At 43.7% G+C, this 21,712-nt stretch overlaps 1 protein-coding gene across 1 annotated transcript in view; it reads right to left on the reverse strand.

The window, feature by feature from the left end:
* Nucleotides 1-752: 752 nt before the first annotated feature.
* The window catches only part of LOC112113493 (mediator of RNA polymerase II transcription subunit 1-like), a 26,607-nt gene continuing 5,647 nt past the window's right edge, over nt 753-21,712 (reverse strand). Inside the window, exons 2-10 of the mRNA XM_026654027.2 lie at nt 17,353-17,423; nt 11,503-11,568; nt 10,620-10,725; nt 9,735-9,859; nt 9,117-9,229; nt 4,799-4,994; nt 4,336-4,431; nt 3,698-3,806; nt 753-1,342 (exon numbers count right to left, since the gene is read on the reverse strand). Coding sequence (XP_026509812.2) covers nt 1,093-1,342; nt 3,698-3,806; nt 4,336-4,431; nt 4,799-4,994; nt 9,117-9,229; nt 9,735-9,859; nt 10,620-10,725; nt 11,503-11,568; nt 17,353-17,423 — 1,132 coding nt within the window. The 3' untranslated portion in view covers nt 753-1,092. The remainder of the gene's footprint in view (nt 1,343-3,697; nt 3,807-4,335; nt 4,432-4,798; nt 4,995-9,116; nt 9,230-9,734; nt 9,860-10,619; nt 10,726-11,502; nt 11,569-17,352; nt 17,424-21,712) is intronic.

Raw genomic sequence — 21,712 nt, forward strand, 5'->3', positions numbered from 1 at the left:
AAGTCAGTATTCATTTGTTCAGTACTATCTTATGCACATTTCTCACTATATAAAAGTCAATTTTAGCACCTACAAGACAAGAATGCTGAGGAGGACTTCTCACTATCTATTCCTGTTTTAAGTTGCCACTACATAAGTTTTCATCTGGTTGAAAGCATGTTTAGTCACAGGCCAAAAACAAATTTGGAGGGTTTGCTTACCACCTACAGTGAGTGGATTTGAGAGTAGTTAAAAACAAAAAAAAAAACCACAAAACCCCCATAATTCTGCTGTAACATTTTTGTACTCCAACAACTGAAGTTTGTTTTCAAGCCTAATAGTAGGCTAATCCTTCATGAATACAAGTCATGGGGCAGAATTTAACTAAAAAAAATTACACAGCCATTTGTTTGCAAAATTATTTTATTGCACACCTGTATTACCCATACCCCCCTATTATCCAGAACTCTTTTTGCAAAAAGAGGACATTAAACCAATACAGGAGGGGGGAAAGCTTTTAATTTACTACACAGTTCCATGGGGACTGGTACAAATAAATAAGTCAAAACTCATTTGCATCAAATTGCATTTGTGCACAAAATAGCTTACTAGCAGACAGTTTCAAACAATAGTTCCTTTCCCCTTCCACCTTTCTTACAAATTTTTCAATTACATGTTAAAAAAATGTTAATGCAACATTATGGTTTAATAAATGGAACCGCACAAAGAAAGAAAACAAAATCTTAAGGTTACCGCAATATAACTTGGCCACATTGCATGTTGTATTATATGTACACCTACAAATATTTAACAAACAACCACCACCTAAATAACTACATGCCCATATATGCATTATGGGTTAAATTAAGGTTGCTACAGTAGTGATAATTTGACTTTTCAAATTTGCGTTTATATTCTCAAAAAAAAGTTTTTTTTTTTAATTTAGCAATATGCAGGGTTGAAAAGATTTAATTCTAAGAGGAAATCCTGCTAGACAGAAGTATTGATCTTGCCAAGTTCTCCTCTACTGTTTCTTGAAACAATGTCTATTGATCACACTACAAAAAAAGTGACATGGAACCACAGTAAACATCAGATGAGTATTTGCTTTAGTTATACTGATATATCACAAATCGCACACTCAATACTGGCCGTGGAGCTGCTTGCCTCCATGCCATCACATGAATTTTGCATGCTGGCTCCAGAAATATTTGCTCCGGTACTGTTAGAAGACGTCGTTTGCTTGCAGGTCACTTCAGGATTTTGCTCAGAGATAACTTCCATATTTTGTATTTCACCATCAACTTTCATTGTGACAGCATTCTTGAAAATAGCTCTCATGACAAGAGGGACAGACATACAACTGAGGGGGGAAAAGAAGGAGTTGAGAACGTTAACCACTCAGTCTCAGCCATTGTAAAAAAAGCAGACTAGCTTGCTGAAGTGATCCATCTTTTCTGTGGGAAAATATGGATTATTGAATCAGAAGTTATCTTGGTGTGTGTAACTCTTCAGTTAGCTAATATGGCTTCTCATATTCTTAGATATCCAGAGGACTGCATGAAAATCTTGGTTAAAAAAAAAAAAAAAAAAAAATATCTTAGGATATCCCCTTAGCTAGTTCCAAGTTTGGGTTTTAGGGTTTTACTTTTAATGAGAGCTTAAGTTGACAGCATTCACCTTACAATTAGAAAACTATAGTTTTTAGATAATTCTCATGCGATGTATTCTTTTAAAACTTCATACAGCACCTCAGTCCTGACTTATTATCCACAGTAGGGCCTTTTTACAAAAAAAGGGGGTTTCTACTGTCTGTACCACTCATAGGTGCCGACTCCGTGGGTGCTTCGGGGCTGCAGCACCCAGGGGAAAAATTGGTGGGTGCAGCAGCCAAGCTTCCCGCCCCAGCTCAGCTCACCTCCGCCTCCTCCCCTGAGCACGCCACATTCCTGCTTCTCCTCCCAGCGCTTGCCACTGCAAAACAGCTGTTTCGTGGCATAACAAGCTCTGGGAGGGAGGGGGGGCGGAGCAGAAATACGGCACGCTCAGGGGAGGAGGCGGGGGCGATGATTTGGGGAAGGGGTTGGAATGGGGGCAGGGGCAAGGGCGGGGGGGGGGGGGGTCGAGCACCCACTGGCGCCAGCAGAAGTCGGCGCCTATGGTACTGGTTCAGCTGAAGCAGAATTAGCAATAGCGGGAGCTCAAATGTACAATGCTCTAGCTGCAGCAGCAGTTTTCCCATATCTTGTTGCTTAAATTCATGGTTCAAGTCCAGCCTACATCCAACTTACTGCCAATTGGACAACTGTTTATTGACCTGGATGAAGTGAATTAGTGGTCTCAGTCCACTTAGTGTATCCATGTTCATTCCACAGCAGCCCCACACAGTTTGGACCCCTTGTAGGAGCTGGATTTTATAATGTACTATGAGAATTAATGTATGATTTGATTTCATCCTGTCAGCCACCCCTTTTGAATAGCAGAAAGGAATGACAGACCAGAACAATCCTTATGGTCACCCTTTTGTTTTAAAATAAGTTATAAAGCTACTATGGTTTCCTATATGTATTACAAATTAGGAAGTAAGAGACAGGATTCTCTATTGTATCTATGTTAAGAAGATTAGAGGAATGTTGAGGGCCTGAAACCCCAATGTGAATTGTTTTAGTTATAAGATTTAGCAAGGCTTGATTTACAATGTATTCTACTGAATATACAATACTGCTGTACGTATACCTTTAAAGGTTTCTGTGAATCAGGAAAAGATAAGGTGTGAAAGCCATCACAAATGTCCAGATGGTCAAGAAGAAGTAAGAGACTGAGAGACATGGAAAGACCAGGAGACAGTCAGAAAACATCCATTGTATCCGATGTTAGCAACATTGACGACCTCAGAGGTGAGGCAGGCACCCCCGAAGGCGAGACAACAAATAAGAGATAACGATGGGAAGCCCGACAATAACCATCAAATGATAACACCACTTAAGGACTAATGATTACAGGATGACATTGCAAAATGCATGGACTCAAATGGGAATTTACAACTATAAAGCTGGGGTGTTTTGCCATGGAACTCTGGGTTCAGTCCTGCAAAGTCTCGGATTGCGACCGACAAAACCCAGCTCCACACTCGTGCTCAATCTAACTGGCCATTAGATGTGCTTTGTATGAGCATAACATCCTCATCTCAGTAGAGATGGGAAGAATTGAATAGACATGGAAAATGAACTGCTCACTCCCCGGAGGTGGTGCCCTCTAGAACACAGGAGGCACATGATGCTAAGACAGCATGGGAAAACTTGCACTGCAGCTACTTCTGCTGTACCAGTTGTGTGACTAAACAGATGCATTTCCAGCTGAGCACTGGGCCCCATTTAAGAGGATAAAAAGAAATGTCTAACTTTCAAAATGTTTTCTCACTTCCTACTGTAAAGAAGTCTTAGTTGCAGACACAAGAAGTGCTAGTGTAAATAAACATATCACTAATTCAAATTGGGTAAATGAATAAATATGATATGCAAAGAAAAGTGACACCTTTTTTTGAGAACTAAAATATACTTTGCATTTACTAAAGACAATCTTTTGTTCCATCACTTTTTAATAAACAAGTTCATTTGATCATAGGGATGGTAGTTTTTACTATTTCTGAATATGCATAAAAATTACCATTAATAGACAATTTATATGTGTCCCAAACATTTTAGAGTAGAACACTTACCGCTCCATGACTCTTGTGATAAAGTCATTGCAGCAATTTAGAGTTACATCTTGAGGATTTGTATGAAGACTGCATCTGATTTGTCTGGCGCTCAAGACATCAGCTACCACTGAATAGGAAAAAATATGGACATTTCAAAATTGTGTGTGTTTACAAAGGTCTAGCAATATTATTTATAACCCCTGAATATTTCCCTTTGATCCAAGTATGGAAATTAAGACATGTAACATTAAATATTAATGGTTATATTTACCATAATAAACAAAATGTGCTTATATAGCTCAATTACTATTGCTGTAGGAACTATAAGGCCCCATCCCACTGATTTCAGTGGGGCTCTATGGGCGTATGGCAGTCTCAGTATACCCGTGTTCAATGCATTGCAGAACCAGGGCCTTAATTCTTCTACATTCCCTGACTTTGTTTTGAACTGGGCAACCTTAACAAAGCATTTCCTGTTTATTTATATACATAAACACGCAGAAGAGTAAAGTTTAGGAAGATTGAGATTCACAGTACAATTGAAACCCATGTCCTGATAGAACAAAGATATTTGTAAACGTGACACACACACACACACACACACACACACACACACACACACACAAAAGCAGCAGTGTTGAATATTCCACACTTACCACAGGCTAAACTCTCCCCCATAGGATGCTGGAATGAGATGGAAAAGCTAGTGCCCTTTTGTGGAGACACTTCAAAATAAAGCAGCTCTGAGCAATCTGTAAAGCAGTAACTTCATTTAATAACTTAGTTTATTTAAACTTAACCCCATTTAAGTGAATTATACACTAGCCATTCAAAACGCTGGCAACTCAGAATCTAATTATTGTCACTCTGCAGTTCAGTTTGCCTCTGGAAACTAAATATTGGGTCAGACATAGGTGTGCTACTTGAAATATTTAACCTACAGAGAGCCCTACACAAAAACTAAGGATGCTGATAAGAATTTAGTCATTTCAAACAATTTGTAAATAGCAGTGGATTTGGAGAATGCACCTGCTGTGGTGGGGACATCCAACTTACAAATACAAAACAAATCAGCAGACTATTACAGAGAAACACACAACTTCATAACATACAATTTACCTTCATTTATAGTGTTCTCAGAGAGACAGCTGCCAATAAGAGTGTTATATGCCACTTGATGCCGAAGAATCTCAATTATAGCAGGTACACACTTTGGATGGGTAAATGGAATTTTACTGACGAGGGCTCCTGTTATACCTGATTTCTCTGTGCCCTTATTTATGAAATAACTGTGCTTCGGGCAATCTGGAAGAGACTGATGAAGAAATACTTATTTTTGTGAGGAATGGAAACTTGGAAAGGCAAGATGGCTAGTCCTGATACTAAAATGTTACAATGGATCTGGTACCAAAAAAGTCTTTTGTGGGGCACACATCTGTCAAGTCTGAAATCCCTGGCCACACCTCAATGAAAATATCACTCAGAAACTGAGTCAACTGAGACCAAGCCCCTCTCCTGCAAAAATACCTTTTAACACAGGATAATCTGCACTGAGCTTCATGCCAAAAGACCGTGAGTTCTAGGGTATGGCTACACTTGCAGCTGTACAGCGCTGTGAGTTAAACCCACCTTCGTACAGCTGAGTAGGGAAAGTGCTGCAGTCTGTCCACACTGACAGCTGACAGCGCACTGTCATGGCCACATTTGCAGCTGCATTGGGAGTGGTGCATTATGGGCAGCTATCCCAGCATTCAAGTGGCTGCAACGTGCTTTTCAAAAGGGGGGGGTGGAGTGTGACAGGGAGTGGGGGGAGAGAGAGTGGGTTTTTGGAGTGCTGAGAGTGTGTCAGCACTCTGTCTTGTAAGTTCAGACCCTCCTGCTTCTCACTCACTCACAGCAAACAGCAAAATGTTTGCTTTTTCTCTCTGAAACGGCACTTCCGCATTCCTGCAGCTGATCACAACAATGAGAAGAGTGGCCACTTGATAGGGGGATTATCACAGCACAGTAAGTTAACTCCTCGTTCACACTGACACCCGGGAGTTGTAGCCAAGGCGCAGCAAACTTACTCCTCTCGGGGAGGTGGAGTACCAGCAGTGCTGAAGCCATGGAGATACAGCGCTGTACTTGCCTTGCCAGTGCGGACAGAGAATGAGGTACAGCGCTCTGGGAGGCTTTATTGCGCTGTAACTCACAAGTGTAGCCAAGGCCCCAGTCTCAGTTGTTCTTGTGAGGACTGTTAATAAGGGCGGTGAAGGTCATAGCGAAATTAACAGCCTTTTACCTTTAATTTAGGAGACGTTAGTATCATTCAGTCATTATACAGGTAAAACAACAGAAAGAGAGGATATTTCAGGCCAAGCCGTGAACAGAGTGCTCTCACCTGACAGACCCTAATCTCATTCACTTTCCCATACTGCCTCTCAGAAGGAATGTGCTTAGCTGTGCTATCTCTTCACCACACTTTTCCCAGAGTCAGGAATCCTGATAACCAGTTGTGATGCATGGCTAGAAAGGGTTAAACATCCTGCAAAATAAATAACCCCCAAAAGACATGTGGGGAGATAATGTTTGTGTTTTTGTGTATTTACATATGTATGAGTAGGGCAGACCATGTAATCAACAGTCCCGGTCTATGCTATATTCTGATACTTCAGAGATCAAAAGAAAATCCTAGCATTTAAATGAATTGTAAACACGGGATATCTCTGTAGTCATCCCTCTTTAAAGTGTATAGCAAATAATCTGTGAATGGTGGAAGAAAAAGCAAATTGCCTTATGTTAATTCTATAGCCAAGTACCGGTGAGGGACCTCCTTCAAAGTCATGCTAATTACCTTTTGAACTCCAACTTGTCAAAAGACATGAAATTGTATAAAAGATCTTTGGATCCTGATTCTGTCATCTCAGATCTGCTTAGGCTTCATCAGGAGAAGTTGGAGTCAAAAGACTAAAGTCCCAGTTATGCTAGTACACCGTGAATATGATATTTGGACATTGGACTATAACCTATGAACTATTTCTAAAAGAACTCTATGCAACTACAAAGCTCACCATCTCTGCTATGAATCTGCACCTAAATAAATTGAACTCATGTCTGTATGTATATTGATCCTTTAACCATACTCTCTCTCTTTTTTTTTTAAATAAAGTTTAGTTAATAAGAATTGGCTGTAGTGTGTATTTGGATAAGATCTGGAATATTCAATAACCTGGGAGGTAATGTGTCTGATCCTTTGGGATTGGTAGAACCTTTTCTTTTATATGATGAAATAAGATTTACAGAAATTTTCATCACATTTGATGTGGGTACCTGGAGGGAGGCCTGAGGCTGGATCACTTTAAGGGAACTGTGTTGTTTGGACTTCTGAGTAACCAGGAAGGTAATAAAGAAGCTGTTTTATGCTGGCTTGGTAAATCTAAGTATTGGAATATCCACCAGCTTTATGGGGATTGTCTCCCCCATTCTTTGCAGTTCACCCTAATTGACTGATCACAGCTGGTCCCCACTAGGACCCCGGTCACCCCAGTGTTCCACAGTCTCACAAATAGTTGTGTAACCAACTGGCAGAGCATGTATTGCATGGACCATCTAGGGGTGGTCCAACTACCAAATAACTTGTTTCTGCCATTGATTGCTCCTACAGCTAAATTAGAAGAGGTTTATGGGCAGCTACAAAGGGTGTGGGTTCAAACCCACCTAGCGACTCATTTGAGGGGAAAAGGGTGATCTAATCTTTTTAGTGCAAGGACTCTGGAATAATTGCTGAAGCAATTTTATTTATATTTAGATGTGATATTTGTTTTAATGTAATTTTAGAATATATTTGTGCAGCAAGTGAGGGTATGATTGTGGCAAGCATAGGAAAATCCACACTAGCATAGGTAACAGTGGTAGTGAAGATGTGGCAGCTTAGCCCACCTTAGCACAAGCCCTCTGGAGACCCTGGACACACTACAATCACACCTTCATTTGCTGTCTAGACATAACCTTACTGGTTCTGCCTTGGTCAAATGGGAGCTGTTGCTTTAAGAGCAGAGCAGGGCACTTAACTGAGTGCATATTAAGGAGCAATTGGGCAGGGTCGGGTGTAGAATTTTACCTGTGTGTCCAGAAAGGGGGGGGAGGGTGGAGGGGGAGAGACCCTCCCTGTTTAAATCTTCAAAAAGGTCAGCAATTAATTTAATAAGCTGATTTTTCCAGAAAGAAAGTCTTCGTTCTTGAACGTGTAACATTAGCACTTGGTAGGAAACTGGATGCCTTAGGGCATTGCTAATAAGCTACAGAGTCTCTCACCCATATCCAGCACAGCTCTGTAGAGATTAAAGTTATTTCCATCTAATGGATATATAGTGGCCTCTAAAGAGGAGGACTTTGGTGGGTCTCTGTTGCAGCTATCACATTATAAAAACTCACCCACCATTGCCCTGCAAAACAGCCACACTGCAGAGACCAAGAACTACATAGGCCATGTAGTTATCCCTGTTATCTGTAGAGGAAGTGCCCTCTTCTCCAACTGCCCCCCTCCCCCTTTCAGAATTAAGGAATGCTAGCAAAGCAGATGATGTGGGAAATTTGCCCTGCCACTGCTTTGTAGATAAACAGTGGCTTTCACCCACCAGGGCTGTCCTGCCAACATCTTACACCAGTACTAAATCTCGGCAGTCTTTAAAATTTATATTTAAGGTTATTTTCAAGTAATTTCTAAATATGCAAAATAGCCTCAGTCTAGGAGCGATCATAATACTAACTATGAAACTATTGTTTTTAATCACTATGTACCACAAAACAAAAAACACAAAAAACATTTCAAAAAGAAATCAGTTAAATTTATGTATAATCTGATTAACTAAAGGAGTGACTAATTTTTTACATTCTTTCTGCCACTCATTGTAATAAAGACTATAACAAATAGTAAATTCACTACTCTTACTGTTATGCAGTAGGGAATTCCATTTTTAATCAGATTTAAAATGGAGTGACATGATCTATGCTAAAGATTTTAAAACTGAAAATCTACCTGGGAAGCATCTTGGATATACTGGAGAATCTCAGATTTGAGACTAGTCACTAACAAATTCTGCTTTTGAAGGAATTAGAGGGAAAGTGGTAGACAAATTTACTTAGGCTAAATGCTTTAAACACACGATCACCACATACAATTGATATGACTCCAGTTACTACACACAAAATAATGTCTCCTTTATCACCTTTATAAAGGTGTCAAATTGCCTTAAATTATTTAAAAGTAAGGGGGTTGACAGAGTTAAAAAAAAATTGGAATAATATACTCCCTGATGGGCATTCAATTATGTCAGGATTCCTGACTATTGGCATTGCTTACTGACATACAAAAAGTGTTTACTTCACCACATAAATGCAGACAAAGAATAAGAACAAAATGACATGCATGTATCAAAAGTCAGAACATACATACCACAAAGAAACAAGAATTATTCATGGCCAAATCTTCCTTGTACTCATCATTAAAGGTAAATTGAACAATCAGTGCATGAAGAGAAGCTAACTTCAGTCCATCAATTGAAATTCCTAAAGCCAGGTAATTTTTAGATTAGTATTTCTGGATTGATTTGTAGTTATTCATGAGACATGGAAAATGTTCATTCCATTTTTACAAACAAACAGTCATCATAAAGAAGATAGGGAAGTGTTTACCCCAATTTTACAGATTGGGAATTGATACACAGAAACTTGACCAGGATCACACAGGAAGTCTATCATAGCTTCATATTAAATCCTGATGTCCCAGTCCAGTGCCTTACTCACAAGGCTATCCTTTCTCCTTATATCGTCATTTCTATTCTTGGTCCTCTGCATATTATTTTCCAATGTCAGGTCACATTTACATGATAGCACATTAATAATGTGCTAATCACATCTGAGCTGATAGGAATACTAATCAGAGGATTTTCTTTCACAGAGAAGGTAGAAAATCTGGACACATCTCCTGCAAAATTAGCATGAGGGAGGTAAAAAGGAAACAAGCTATGTAGAATACTCAAAAATATTTAATCTAACAGATAATTAAACATGCCTGTAAGCTTCTGTATCTCTTGAATACTGGATGAGGACATAGGAAAAGGCTGATGAAACATCAAGAAAAAGCAAGCTGACAAATCCATGCTGAGTTCATCAGTAAGTGGTAAAAAAGCAGGGTTGCTGAGGAAAAACGGGTAGAAAGGCAAGCTTGTTAAAGAAGACACTGGTGTGACAAGGATTCTTAGTGCCCAGGGTAAAATGAAGACACACATATGGTATAGATGATTCTCTTCCCACCTCAAGAAAAATCTCCCTCTGGAAAATGCAAGTATAGACTAGATGTCATAAAGCAAAGTCTATATGAAGACTGATAGAGAAGGAAGGTGGGCCACAAAAACAGGCAGGATTCTAGCTATAAATCAGTGCACTGTGGTTCATTTTCAGTGGGGGTAAGAGGGGAGTTTCCCCTCAAGCCTACCCCTTGTATTACCTGTTCAGACAGTCAGATTAAATGATGCTGTCCTAGGAGTGGTCATGCAAACAGTTTAAAATGTTACACAATTTAATTACAATACACTTAATTGATATTTAAAGTTAGGAGCTTGATGCAGGAATTACTGGATGAAGTTCTATGGTCTATGTTGTACAGGAGGTCAGACAATCATCTCATTGGTCCTTTCTGATCTTAAGATTTATGATCCCATGGAATTCATACAGTTAATATGAACTTGGATATAATTTTAAACTCTTTTGGGAAAACAGTCATCTGATTATGCAGAGTATTCCCAAGAGGGATAATGCCATCAATACAGTAGTGTTGCTCTTGTCTAGCAGTGGGTTTGCATCTCTGTTATAGGATCAATACAAATGATGTCAATGTCATTTGATTTGAAAATCCATTTATATGTTCAGAAATGTCAATAGTGCCTTTGAATCTCACCCATCTCCTGCCTGAGAATCCACAATTAACGGAGAAATGGGAAGTTTGTGTGTTGTGTTTGAACTTCCAACCGTTACAAATACTTTTGTTCCACATACTTGGGAGCCTGAGGGAAGAAAGAAGACAGGTATGAGTCAGTGCATTTTTTTCCCTTATGAAAATATAGATGAACATACTGCTGGTGAAAGGTGCCAGACTAGAAGGCCTGATGTCTTCCAGTCATCTATAGTGCAGGCACAACCTAGACAGCTACAATGCAAGATCTCCATCACCTAGCCAAAGATTGCCTTAACCCAGATTGCCAATGATGCCAGTTGACCATTATAGCTGACGCTCTTTTGTGACATGAGCATGTCTTCATTAAGAACCAAAGGATCACCAGTTCATTTCATACAGGTCACTGAATGACTTTTGGTTGCTACCATGCAGGTCTTAATTAGTACCAGCAACCTAGAAGTGGCAAAGTCTCCAGTTTCCTGAACAATCATGTCCCTGCACTAAATAAGTGCATCACAGGGCTTTGTTTGCCACAAATTGCATGCATCTTTCTGGACTCTGCTAAACAAGCAGTTTACAAATTAATTTGTTCCCACCTTAGTGCCAATCATGAAGAACCAAAGGATACAGAAATGTCATTCTAGTTGTTCCAAGGAACCATCTTGCATATGAACTTGGATGTAGTGAAACCTTAAATTGTTTCCAATTCCATTTAGCGATCTTCTGCTCGAAAGGAAACTCGTATTGTAGAAAGATAGTTACTGCACCATGTGAGTTCACCCTTTAAGTACACTGGATTCTTTTCAGACTACAATTGTAAAAACTAAATTCCAGTTCAAAAAATAAGCTAACACTATTTTAATTTTTACTGTTTATCCATTTTTACCAGGATTCAGCTCTTCTTCCAGAACTTGATATGGAGATAGATAATATTCAATGTTCATAGGGGTTCCTGAAGTGGAATTAAAAATTACAATTGCTTACTACAAAACATCAATTTTGAGCTGGCAATAAAAAAAATCCTTGAGAGAACTGGGTATAAATGTAAAAACTTAAATTATATTTGTAAGTAATTTTCAAGTCATTATAGTATTGAATTATATTTTACTGCTAAAATCTCAATGAGAAAAATGTATAGAATCAATTTAATCTAATCTTTTGAAAGGTATATTATACTTCAATTGTTATATAGCCTCATATTCAGACTGGAAAAGACTTAATTTAGCAATATTTTAATCTCTTTTCTTAATACTAGTATTTAAATGTTAGAATTTGGAAAGAACATCCAACTGGAATACACAAATAGGCAAAGTTTCTTAAAAATTAACTCATCTGCTCTGGGGAAGAAAGAAAGCAATAATACATAGGCAAGGGACTTTCACATGGCTCAGCATAGCAAAAGTGTGTATTGAAGATACATTTTGTGAAAATGTCTGAATTCTGAGGCCTGGTCTACACTAGGCTTTTATGTCGAATTTAGCGCCGTTATATCGAATTAACCCTGCACCCGTCCACACCACGAAGCTATTTAGTTCGACATAGAGCTCTCTTTAAATCGATTTCTGTAATCCTCCCCAACGAGAGGAGTAGCGCTAAATTCGACATGGCCATGTCGAATTAGGCTAGGTGTGGATGGAATTCGACGCTAATAGCTCCGGGAGCTATCCCCCAGTGCACCACTCTGTTGACGCTCTGGACAGCAGTCCGAGCTCGGATGCTCTGACCAGCCACACCCCGGGAAAATTTGAATTCCTTTTCCTGTCTGGGCAGTTTGAAGCGCAGTTTCTGTTTTGACACCGTGGCGAGCTCAGCAGCAGTGGCAACGATGCAGAGCTCTCCAGCAGAGATGGCCGTGCAATCTCAGACTAGAAAGAGGGCCCAGCATGGACTGATCGGGAAGTCTTGGATCTCATCGCTGTGTGGGGAGATGAGACCGTGCTTTCCGAGCTGCGCTCCAAAAGACGGAATGCAAAGACCTATGAGAAGATCTCTAAAGCCATGGCAGAGAGAGGATACAGCCGGGATGCAACGCAGTGCCGCGTGAAAATCAAGGAGCTGAGACAAGGCTACCAGAAGACCAAAGAGGCAAACGGACGCTCCGGATCCCAGCCCCACACATCCCGTTTCTACGAGGCACTGCATTCCATCCTAGGTGCGGCCGCCACCACTACCCCACCCCTGACTGTGGACTCTGAGGATGGGATATTGTCCGCGGCCGGTTCCTCAGCGGACGGGGAAGAGGAGGAAGGAGATGAGGAGGACGAGGCAGTCGACAGCGCTGATTTGCCCGACAGCCAGGAGCTCTTCATCACCCTCACAGAGATCCCCTACCAATCCTCCCCAGCCGTTATCCCAGACACAGATTCAGGGGAAGGATCAAGCAGTAAGTGTTTTAAATATCTAAACATTTATTTATAACATAACTGGCATATTTCAAATATTAACAATAGGTAAAGTGCTTTAAAACATGTAAACATTTATTTACAACAAAACAGGAAGATTTAAAATATTAACAGTGGGTAAAGTGCTTCAAAACATGTAAACAGGAAAGTCCAACAAAACGGGAATCTGTGCAAAGTGTATCATGATTAGTCTGTCTTTGGGCGCTTCAATATATAGTCTATTTTCAAAAAATTTCACAATGTCCGCTTCATGATTATAATGCCCAAAACGCTGCACTCTTCTGTCCCTCCAAGGGCACCTAACCCAAAAACTGGTCAATGTATCCGGGGATAGAGGCGACATCCTCCGGGGAGAACTCCTCATAGGTCTCCTGCAGGTGTTTTTCAAGCCTCATGAGCAGGTTCCTGGGCAGGGAGAGCTTGTTAGGCCCCCCGTGGTATGAGACGTTTCCCTGCCACAACGCCAGCAGGTACTCGGGGATCATGGTCTTGCAGAGCATTGCAGCAAATGGCCCCGGTTTCTGCAGGCTGTCACGAAGCATCCGCTCCTTCTGGCTCGCAGAGACCTTCAGGAGGGTGATGTCTGGCATGACTCCCTGCTGTGAATTAGGTAGGGGAAAGTTAGTATTGGGACTGCTTGCCCGTCCCTGTACAGAACTGCAACCGCCGGTTTACAGCCACGCGGTTTACAGCCGCGAGGGGGTGGGACAGGGCCAGAGTTCATGCTTGCAGGATTGCTGCCAGCAGAGACTCGCATTGCTTTCTATGCGAAAGGAGGCCAGTGCCACTCTTAAAGTTTTAAGCGGCCACAAGTCTACGGCTTACCATGTTTGCCATCTAGACAAAGTCCGGTGTCCTGCCCTGCTCCTCAGCTCGCCACAGCAAGACCGCAGGCACGGTAGGCGAGGGCCGAAAATTCGACCTTGTCCTCAGTGCGCGTGTGATAGGTGCTCTGCATGGTCTTGTTCACAGAGAAAGACTATGTTCTCTGTTCACAGATACATTGATCTGTCTCAGGAATTCACTCCCTTTTTCCAATTCCCACAGCCACATCTGCCCAGAGGCTAGCGCACATTAGGAGGAGGAAGAAGAGGACACGGGAAGACATGTTTGCTGAACTAATGGCATGCTCCCGAGCACAGGCAGCCCAGCAGACACAGTGGAGGGAGAACTTGTCCCAAATGCACCGGGCAAACATGGAACGGGAGAAGAGGTGGCGACAGGAGGACAGGCAGGCTACTCAAACGCTGCTTGGACTAATGAGGGAGCAAACGGACACGCTCCGCCGCCTTGTGGATGTTCTGCAGGACCGGAGGCAGGAGGAGAGAGCCCCGCTGCAGTCTCTCTCTAACTGCCCCGCCCCGCCACCAAGTCCCATACCCCCCTCACCCAAAGTCCAAACACGGAGGGGCGGAAGGGGCCGTGAAAAATTTCACTCCACCCCTGCGGACTGCTCTACCACTAGAAGGCTCTCATTCCCCAAAATTTGTAAAGTCCTTTCCTACCCGCCTCACACAAGACCCTGTCCAAGTTTCACCCCCCCCGTTCCATGTGCGGTTGTTAATAAAAAATACGTTTTTGTTCATTATTGTTTCCATCCTCTTCTTTTAGATGAGAGTCTGTCTGAAGTGGGGGGAAGGGGCTTGGTAATTGGACAGGACAGTCACCTTTAGCAGGGGGCAGGTCCAGCAGCAGGGCACATATACAGTGCAGTGACTAGTTATCCTGGTCAGTCTGGGAGGTGGTTTTCATGTTCTGTGTGGTGGGGGGGGGGGTGTTGCTCTGTGACTTGGTGGCGGGGGAGGGCAGTTACAGATCTTATGCAGCGGTCCTTACCCTGGATCACAGAGCCGCGCAGCAGGGGATCTGTAACCCTCCTCCCCCTGCAAGACAGTCACATAGCCGACACATACACGCAGTCCCGGCCAGGAGGGCTGGCAGGCTCCGTTGAAACAACCAGTCCACCACCGCGGAGCCTGTCATTCCTGGAGTTTAGAAGCATCATTTGCATCACAACACTAAACCCGCCCCCCGCCACAGTCTGCGTCCCAGGTTTAAAACATTCCCGCGAAAACAGTAATAAAGACAACGGTGTCCATTAACAAAACAGAACAGATTTTATTTTTTGGGAAGGGGGTGAAGGGGGTATGTAACTGGAGAGGATAGTCGACGGCAACTGGGTAAAGAAACGGGGGCAAGTTCAGCTTCTGTGTCCACAAACTTAAAAGTCACTGGGTACCCTGCTCAGCCTTGAAACTGGCTTTCAAAGCCTCCCGGATGCACAGCGCGTCCCGCTGGGCTCTTCTAATCGCCCGGCTGTCTGGCTGGGCGTAATCAGCAGCCAGGCTATTTGCCTCAACCTCCCACCCCGACATAAAGGTCTCCCCCTTGCTCTCACAGAGATTGTGGAGCACACAGCAAGCTGCAATAACGATGGGGATATTGGTTTCGCTGAGATCACAGCGAGTCAGTAAGCTTCTCCATCTCCCCTTGAGACGGCCAAAAGCACACTCCACCACCATTCTGCACTTGCTCAGGCGGTAGTTGAAGAGTTCTTTTTCAGTGTCCAGGACGCCAGTATAGGGCTTCATGAGCCAGGGCATTAGCGGGTAGGCTGGGTCCCCGAGGATCACTGTAGGCATCTCCACATCCCCAACAGTTATCTTGTGGTCCGGGAAGTAAATGCCTTCCTGCAGCCGTCTAAACAGACCAGAGTTCCTGAACACGCGAGCGTCATGAACCTTGCCCGGCCATCCGACGTAGATGTTTGTAAACCGTCCCCGATGGTCCACCAGTGCTTGCAGCACCATTGAAAAGTAGCCCTTTCTATTGATGTACTGGCTGGCCTGGTGGCCCGGTCCCAGGATAGGGATGTGAGTCCCATCTATAGCCCCACCGCAGTTTGGGAATCCCATCGCAGCGAAGCCATCTATGATGGCCTGCGCGTTTCCCAGGGTCACTACCTTTGACAGCAGTACCTTGACGATTGCCTTGGCTACTTGCAGGACAACAACCCCCACGGTAGATTTGCCCACGCCAAAGTGGTTCGCGACTGACCGGTAGCTGTCCGGCGTTGCAAGCTTCCAGAGGGCTATGGCCACTCGCTTCTGGACAGTCAGGGCTGCTCGCATGCGGGTGTCCTTGCGCTTCAGGGCAGGGGACAGCAAGTCACAAAGTTCCAGGAAAGTGCCCTTCCGCATGCGAAAGTTTCGCAGCCACTGGGATTCATCCCAGACCTGAAGCACTATGCGGTCCCACCAGTCCGTACTTGTTTCCCGGGCCCAGAATCGCCGTTCAACAAAATCCACATGCCCCATTGCCACAGTGATGTCCTGGGCGCTGGGGCTCGTGGTTTCTGACAGTTCTGTGCTACTCTCCGACTTCAGGCCCTCACGCCGGTGCCGTAGCCTCCTCGCCTGATTTCTCTGCATCTGCCTCAGGGAAAGGTGTATGATAAGCTGCGAGGTGTTGAGAACGGCCACAACTGCAGCGATGGTCGCAGCGGGATCCATGATCGCAGTGCTGTGGCGTCCGCGCTGTCACTGATCAAAAAGTGCGCGAACTGATTTCCCGCCGGCGCTTTCAGGGAGGGAGGGAGGGAGGGAGGGCGGTAGTGACTGACGGATGACAACAGTTACCCAAAAGCACCCTCGCCACATTTTTTTACCCAGAAGGCATTGGAGGATCGACCCAGAATTCCAATGGGCGGCGGGGACTGCGGGAACTGTGGGATAGCTGCCCACAGTGCACTGCTTCCAATGTCGACGCTTTCCCTGGTAGTGTGGACTGACAAAGTCGAATTACTGTCCTTAGTGTAGACACATACGTTCGACTTTCTAATATCGATTGCACATATTCGATTTAACTAAAATCGAACTACTCTCGTAGTGTAGACATACCCTGAGAGTTAAAGCCCAAGGCCCCTGTTGACTACAATTTACGATGATCTAGAACAAGGTGCTAAAACCCATCAGTTCAAGTTAGTCCCCCTTTTAGGCAAGCAACAGTATCTCTTTTGCAACTATGGAGAGTCTCATAGTTACTCCCAAAATTCCCCACATGACATCAGAAAATTACTAGCACGGTTTTTAAGCTGGTATGATATCAGGCTGCTGGAATATATTGCTAGCTCTATGGTCCCCAGAGCATCTTTCCATTACTGTAAATGTACAGTGCCTGGGAATACAGAACCCCCGTCAGGCATTACTTCAATACAAATAATAAATATAGCTAATGATGCAGCTCTAGTACTGAAGGATCTTTGCTGTGGGTACACCATTTACTCAAGTTGGGGTTTGTTTTTTTAAATCTAAAAAAAAATAAAAAAAAATTACCTCCAGTTCTTTGCACAAGGTGTCCTGCTTTTCCATGAAGTACTTCAGTAACTCTGTTTGCATCCTGTGTTCTAATTTTTTACAAAATACACACTGATCAGTGGCTCTAGAGTGACAGTGCTATTTAAATCAATATAAAGCCATTTCATTCCATTAAATATTCGCTCTTCTCTTTTGATTGCCTTGGCTTTAGGTTTTGTGCAGTTCTATGATAGTTTTCAGAAATTCTCTCTCAGGCAACTCACTACTGCCCTATGTCTCTCAGTGGAATCATGCACAGCCTTAATGCTTGGATTTCCAGCTTCAGCTGGAGCCCACTCTGCTCCCTTGTCTAGGCTTGCTGCATATATAAAATTTGATATGTTTTGGTTTTGTACACCCCTGGCTCTAAAGGGAGGGGTGATGAAAATACTGGAACGACAGACACAGACTACTGCAAGGGCAAGGTGGGAGGAAGTATGAATAAGTGACTTGGATAAACTGGAACTCAAATGAGACTCACACACATCAACCCACATACAGTGCAAGTATTAAATAATGAGCTGCAAAATGGTAACAGGTTGAAAGATCTACTCAGCTGTACAAATAGCTTATTCAGCAATTCACAGTTAACTGCTCAGGATTTTTGCTGACAGATTTGTGACTAGTGAGGACATGGCATGTTAGCTCAAAAAGAAAATGACCATTCTGAATAAGGAAACACTATGCAAAAAGAGTCTAATTGTACGTTCTCACATTACAGCAGGGCCTTGTTTGATGAAGCTAGTTAAGTAGACAAGTCTCCAGAATAGTATCTTCAATTTTCAGGGCTCCCAGGAAGAAGGCTCAGTCACATTCTGGGGTGCAATCCAGACCAATGAAGAGTTGCATCACCACCTGCCCTGAAATCTTGGGTGCCTCACAATGCTTTGCTCTTGTAGCTCCCAACCTGGGCTGCTCACAAACTGCCTGCCAGCATGCAGGTCACACCTTGAGTGTCTGAGCATAGCTACAGCTCCGGTCCAGCAGCCTGTCAGCAACAAACCAGTCATACTCTGGCTTCTAGCAGCCTTGGTTACTACTTGCAGGGTGACCCCAACACACACACAGTCCTGAATTTACCCAAAAACGTGTCTTCTGCACCGTATACTACTCTCTTGGACAGTTTAGGTATTAAGAACTGTTGCTCCTGTAAAGAGTTGATAGTCAACAGTCTGCCACTTTAACTGGAATTACCAAACAGTTCAGTTTAAACACAGCACTGGATTGGTTTATATTAAAAAATATGAAACATGTTTATTAAAAAAGAAGATAGGATTTTAAGTGAATTCAAGTATAAGAGATAAAGTTAGAAATGGTTACCAGCAAATAAAAGTGAAAATATGCATCTAAAAGTCAAATAAACAATCTAGCAGGTTTTGGATCAGGGTTTGTTTAAGATAGCTTTTCTCACCTACAGTCTTCCAGCAAGATGGTGACTATCCCTTTCCTGGGTCAGGATCTCTCGTAGTACCCCAAAGGTAAGAGACATAACTTGAGATTCTCTGCCCCCTCTTTTATAGTCCACTGAACCTTTGAAGTGGATTCTTTTGAAGGTTACCCATCAAAGTAAAGTTTATTCAAGCGGTAAAGAAGGTAACAGGCAGTCTGGTGATGAAGGAGGCTTTATGCTTTCTCTTCACCTGTCTTTGCTGAAATGCAAATTTGCTTTGTCTCCTGCCATCTCCTCCCCATGTTTTCTGGAGGACCCTGTTTATTACTTATATGTAAATTGAAGTAGACACACATTCCTTTGTTTAGGATAGACCTATTTAACAACTTCTGCCTAGGCAGGGCTGTGTGGTTTTGAACATGTTCTAATAACCTCATATAGGGGCATAGGTGCCGACTCCGTGGGTGCTTCAGCCCCGGAGCACCCACGTAAAAAAAAAGTGGGTGCTCAGCACCCACTGGAAGCCCCGTAGATCAGCTCCTCCACCTCCCTCCCAGTGCCTCCTGCCTGCCACAATCAGCTATTCAGGGGCATTCAGGAGGTGGGGGAGGAGGGGAGAGAAGAGGGAGGAGTGGGGGCAGGAAGAAGTGGGGGGGAACTTGGGGGAAGAGCAGGGGTGGGAGCGGGACCTGGAGTTGAGCACCCCCCAGGAACTGGGGAAGTTGGCACCTATGTACAGGGGGATTTCATAACTATACATATAAATGTTGCTACATATATTTTTCCATGATATTATTGCCCTGTGTTTTCAAATGATACCCTTCAAGGCATATTTTGTACAAAGATTATTACAATAGTGTGTAGGGTGTGAACACAGGGGTGCTTAGTGTCACAGGCACCACCCTCTCTTTCCCAGTCCGCCACGCTCACACATGCTTCTGGAAAAGGGGGAATTTGTTCAACAAATTCCAGAGGGTGTAAACTGGTCTGGTGGCAAGTTTTTCCTTAGCCACCTCCAATCTCATTGCTAGAACTTGGATAGAATGTGAGGCCCCAAAAGCTACGTAGCACGCTATTCCTGAAAAATTGCCTACTTTTTCATTTTTACCATATAATTATGAAATAAATCAACTGGAATATAAATATTGTACTTAAGTATCATACTGAAATGTGAGCCTGAAGCATAAGGCCTGCCGCCCCAGAACTGGAGCCCAAGCCCTGCCACCAGGCAGTGAAGCTGAAGCCCTACCACCTGGGGCTGAAGCATGTAGCTTAGCTTCGCAGGGGGTCCCTATGGCGTGGGGCCCTGGGCAGTTGCCTTGCTTGTCACCTCCTCATGCCGGCCCTGCATTTGTTACCTTCCTAAACCTATCCCATGACCACCCTTGGGGCTGCAAGCCCCAGGTTGAGAAACACTGATCTAGATGAGCTGAGTACCCCCTGAAAGACCTCTAAGTAGCCATGGGGTAAATGTACCCCTGGTTGAGAAACACTGCTCTAGCTTATTTTTCTCTTTCTCTAGCTTAGCCACAGTGGAAGTTTAGACATTGTGGAAGCTTTAACCTATCTTTCCCTATCTTGAAACTTATAACCACAACTCCTGATTCCCACACAGAATCTCACACTTAAGGCATTTTTACTTATGACACCTCCTTGCACCCTGTTCCCAAAATTCAGACACTGCAGCCAGGTGGCCCCCACCAAAAGAGAAAAAGCCCTACTGCTGGTCCCAAACTGGGAACTACACCTATAGGAGGGGACAGTTTACCAAGCACAATGACAGGGAAGATTATAGTTCATGGCATAGCCAAGTCTGTCTCAGACATGCAGTGGTGTTGGAGCTGTGTTGGTCCAAGGATATTAGAGAGACCAGGTAGGTGAGGCAATATCTTTTATTGGACCAATTTAATAAAGTTGGTCCAATAAAAGATATTACCTCACCCACCCCTTATCTCTCAGATATGCCAGTCTGAAAACTGGACAAACAGACAAGTTATGCATTTGGACTGCAACAGGGTGAGATACAGCGCAATTTTAATATGAATAATTTGCAACCCCATTTCACTAAACACCGAGCCACATATTAAGCTGGCATAAATCACTTTGTTTTCAAAATCAATGGAGCTTAAACCAGCTGAGGATCTGGCCATATGTCTGTCTTCATTTCAGAATGCCCATTTGTAGTTTACAAACCCCATACCATGCATAGGCAGATGGGAGAAAAGACTTCCCTGTTTACAGGCAATCAGGCTGTCCATACCCCTGCGCAGTTGCCAAGGCATGAACCCACAAGTGGGCCAATAAAGAAAACAGCTATAAAGAGGAAGAACACAGAGGAAAAGGGAGGCAGAAAGGTCTGAGATAGCGGAGGGGCAACAGTCTCACACCAGGCTGCCTCTAAGAAACTGGACAAAGGAGACAAAAGACAACTGCAAACCTGGAGTTTAAGGGCTGATAGACTCAATTTAGGTTAATTTATGGACAGGTCTAATGGGAGGCAAATTGAAGGGGACCAGTTCGGAGAAAGCTGGAACCCTTAGAGAGACTGCACCAAGGGCAGTCAACAATGTGGTGCCAGAATTGGTGATTGACCTCAACTAGGGTTACCATATTCAAACATTTAAAAAAGAGGACACTCCACGGGGCCCCGGTCCTGCCCCCGGCCCTGCCCCAACTCCGCCCCTTCCCTGCCCCCGGCCCCGCCCCAACCCCACCCCATCTCCGCCCTCATTCCAACCACTTCCCCAAAGTCCCTGCCCCAACTCTGCCCCCTCCTCTAAGCACCCCGCATTCCCCCTCCTCCCTCCCGCTCTGATCTTGGTTGGGGGTTGCTAAGTGCTTCCCTGCTCCCCACTCGCCCCGCAGCCCCTGCAGCCTCTATGCCCTTGCTTGCCTGCCCTGCTCCTCCTCACCCTGCAGCCTCTGCACCCCCCCCCCCCCCCCCCCCCC

Source organism: Terrapene carolina, unplaced genomic scaffold, assembly GCF_002925995.2.
Source record: "Terrapene carolina triunguis isolate 2854851 unplaced genomic scaffold, T_m_triunguis-2.0 Scaffold179, whole genome shotgun sequence".
In the NCBI taxonomy this organism is placed as follows: Eukaryota; Metazoa; Chordata; order Testudines; family Emydidae; genus Terrapene; species Terrapene triunguis.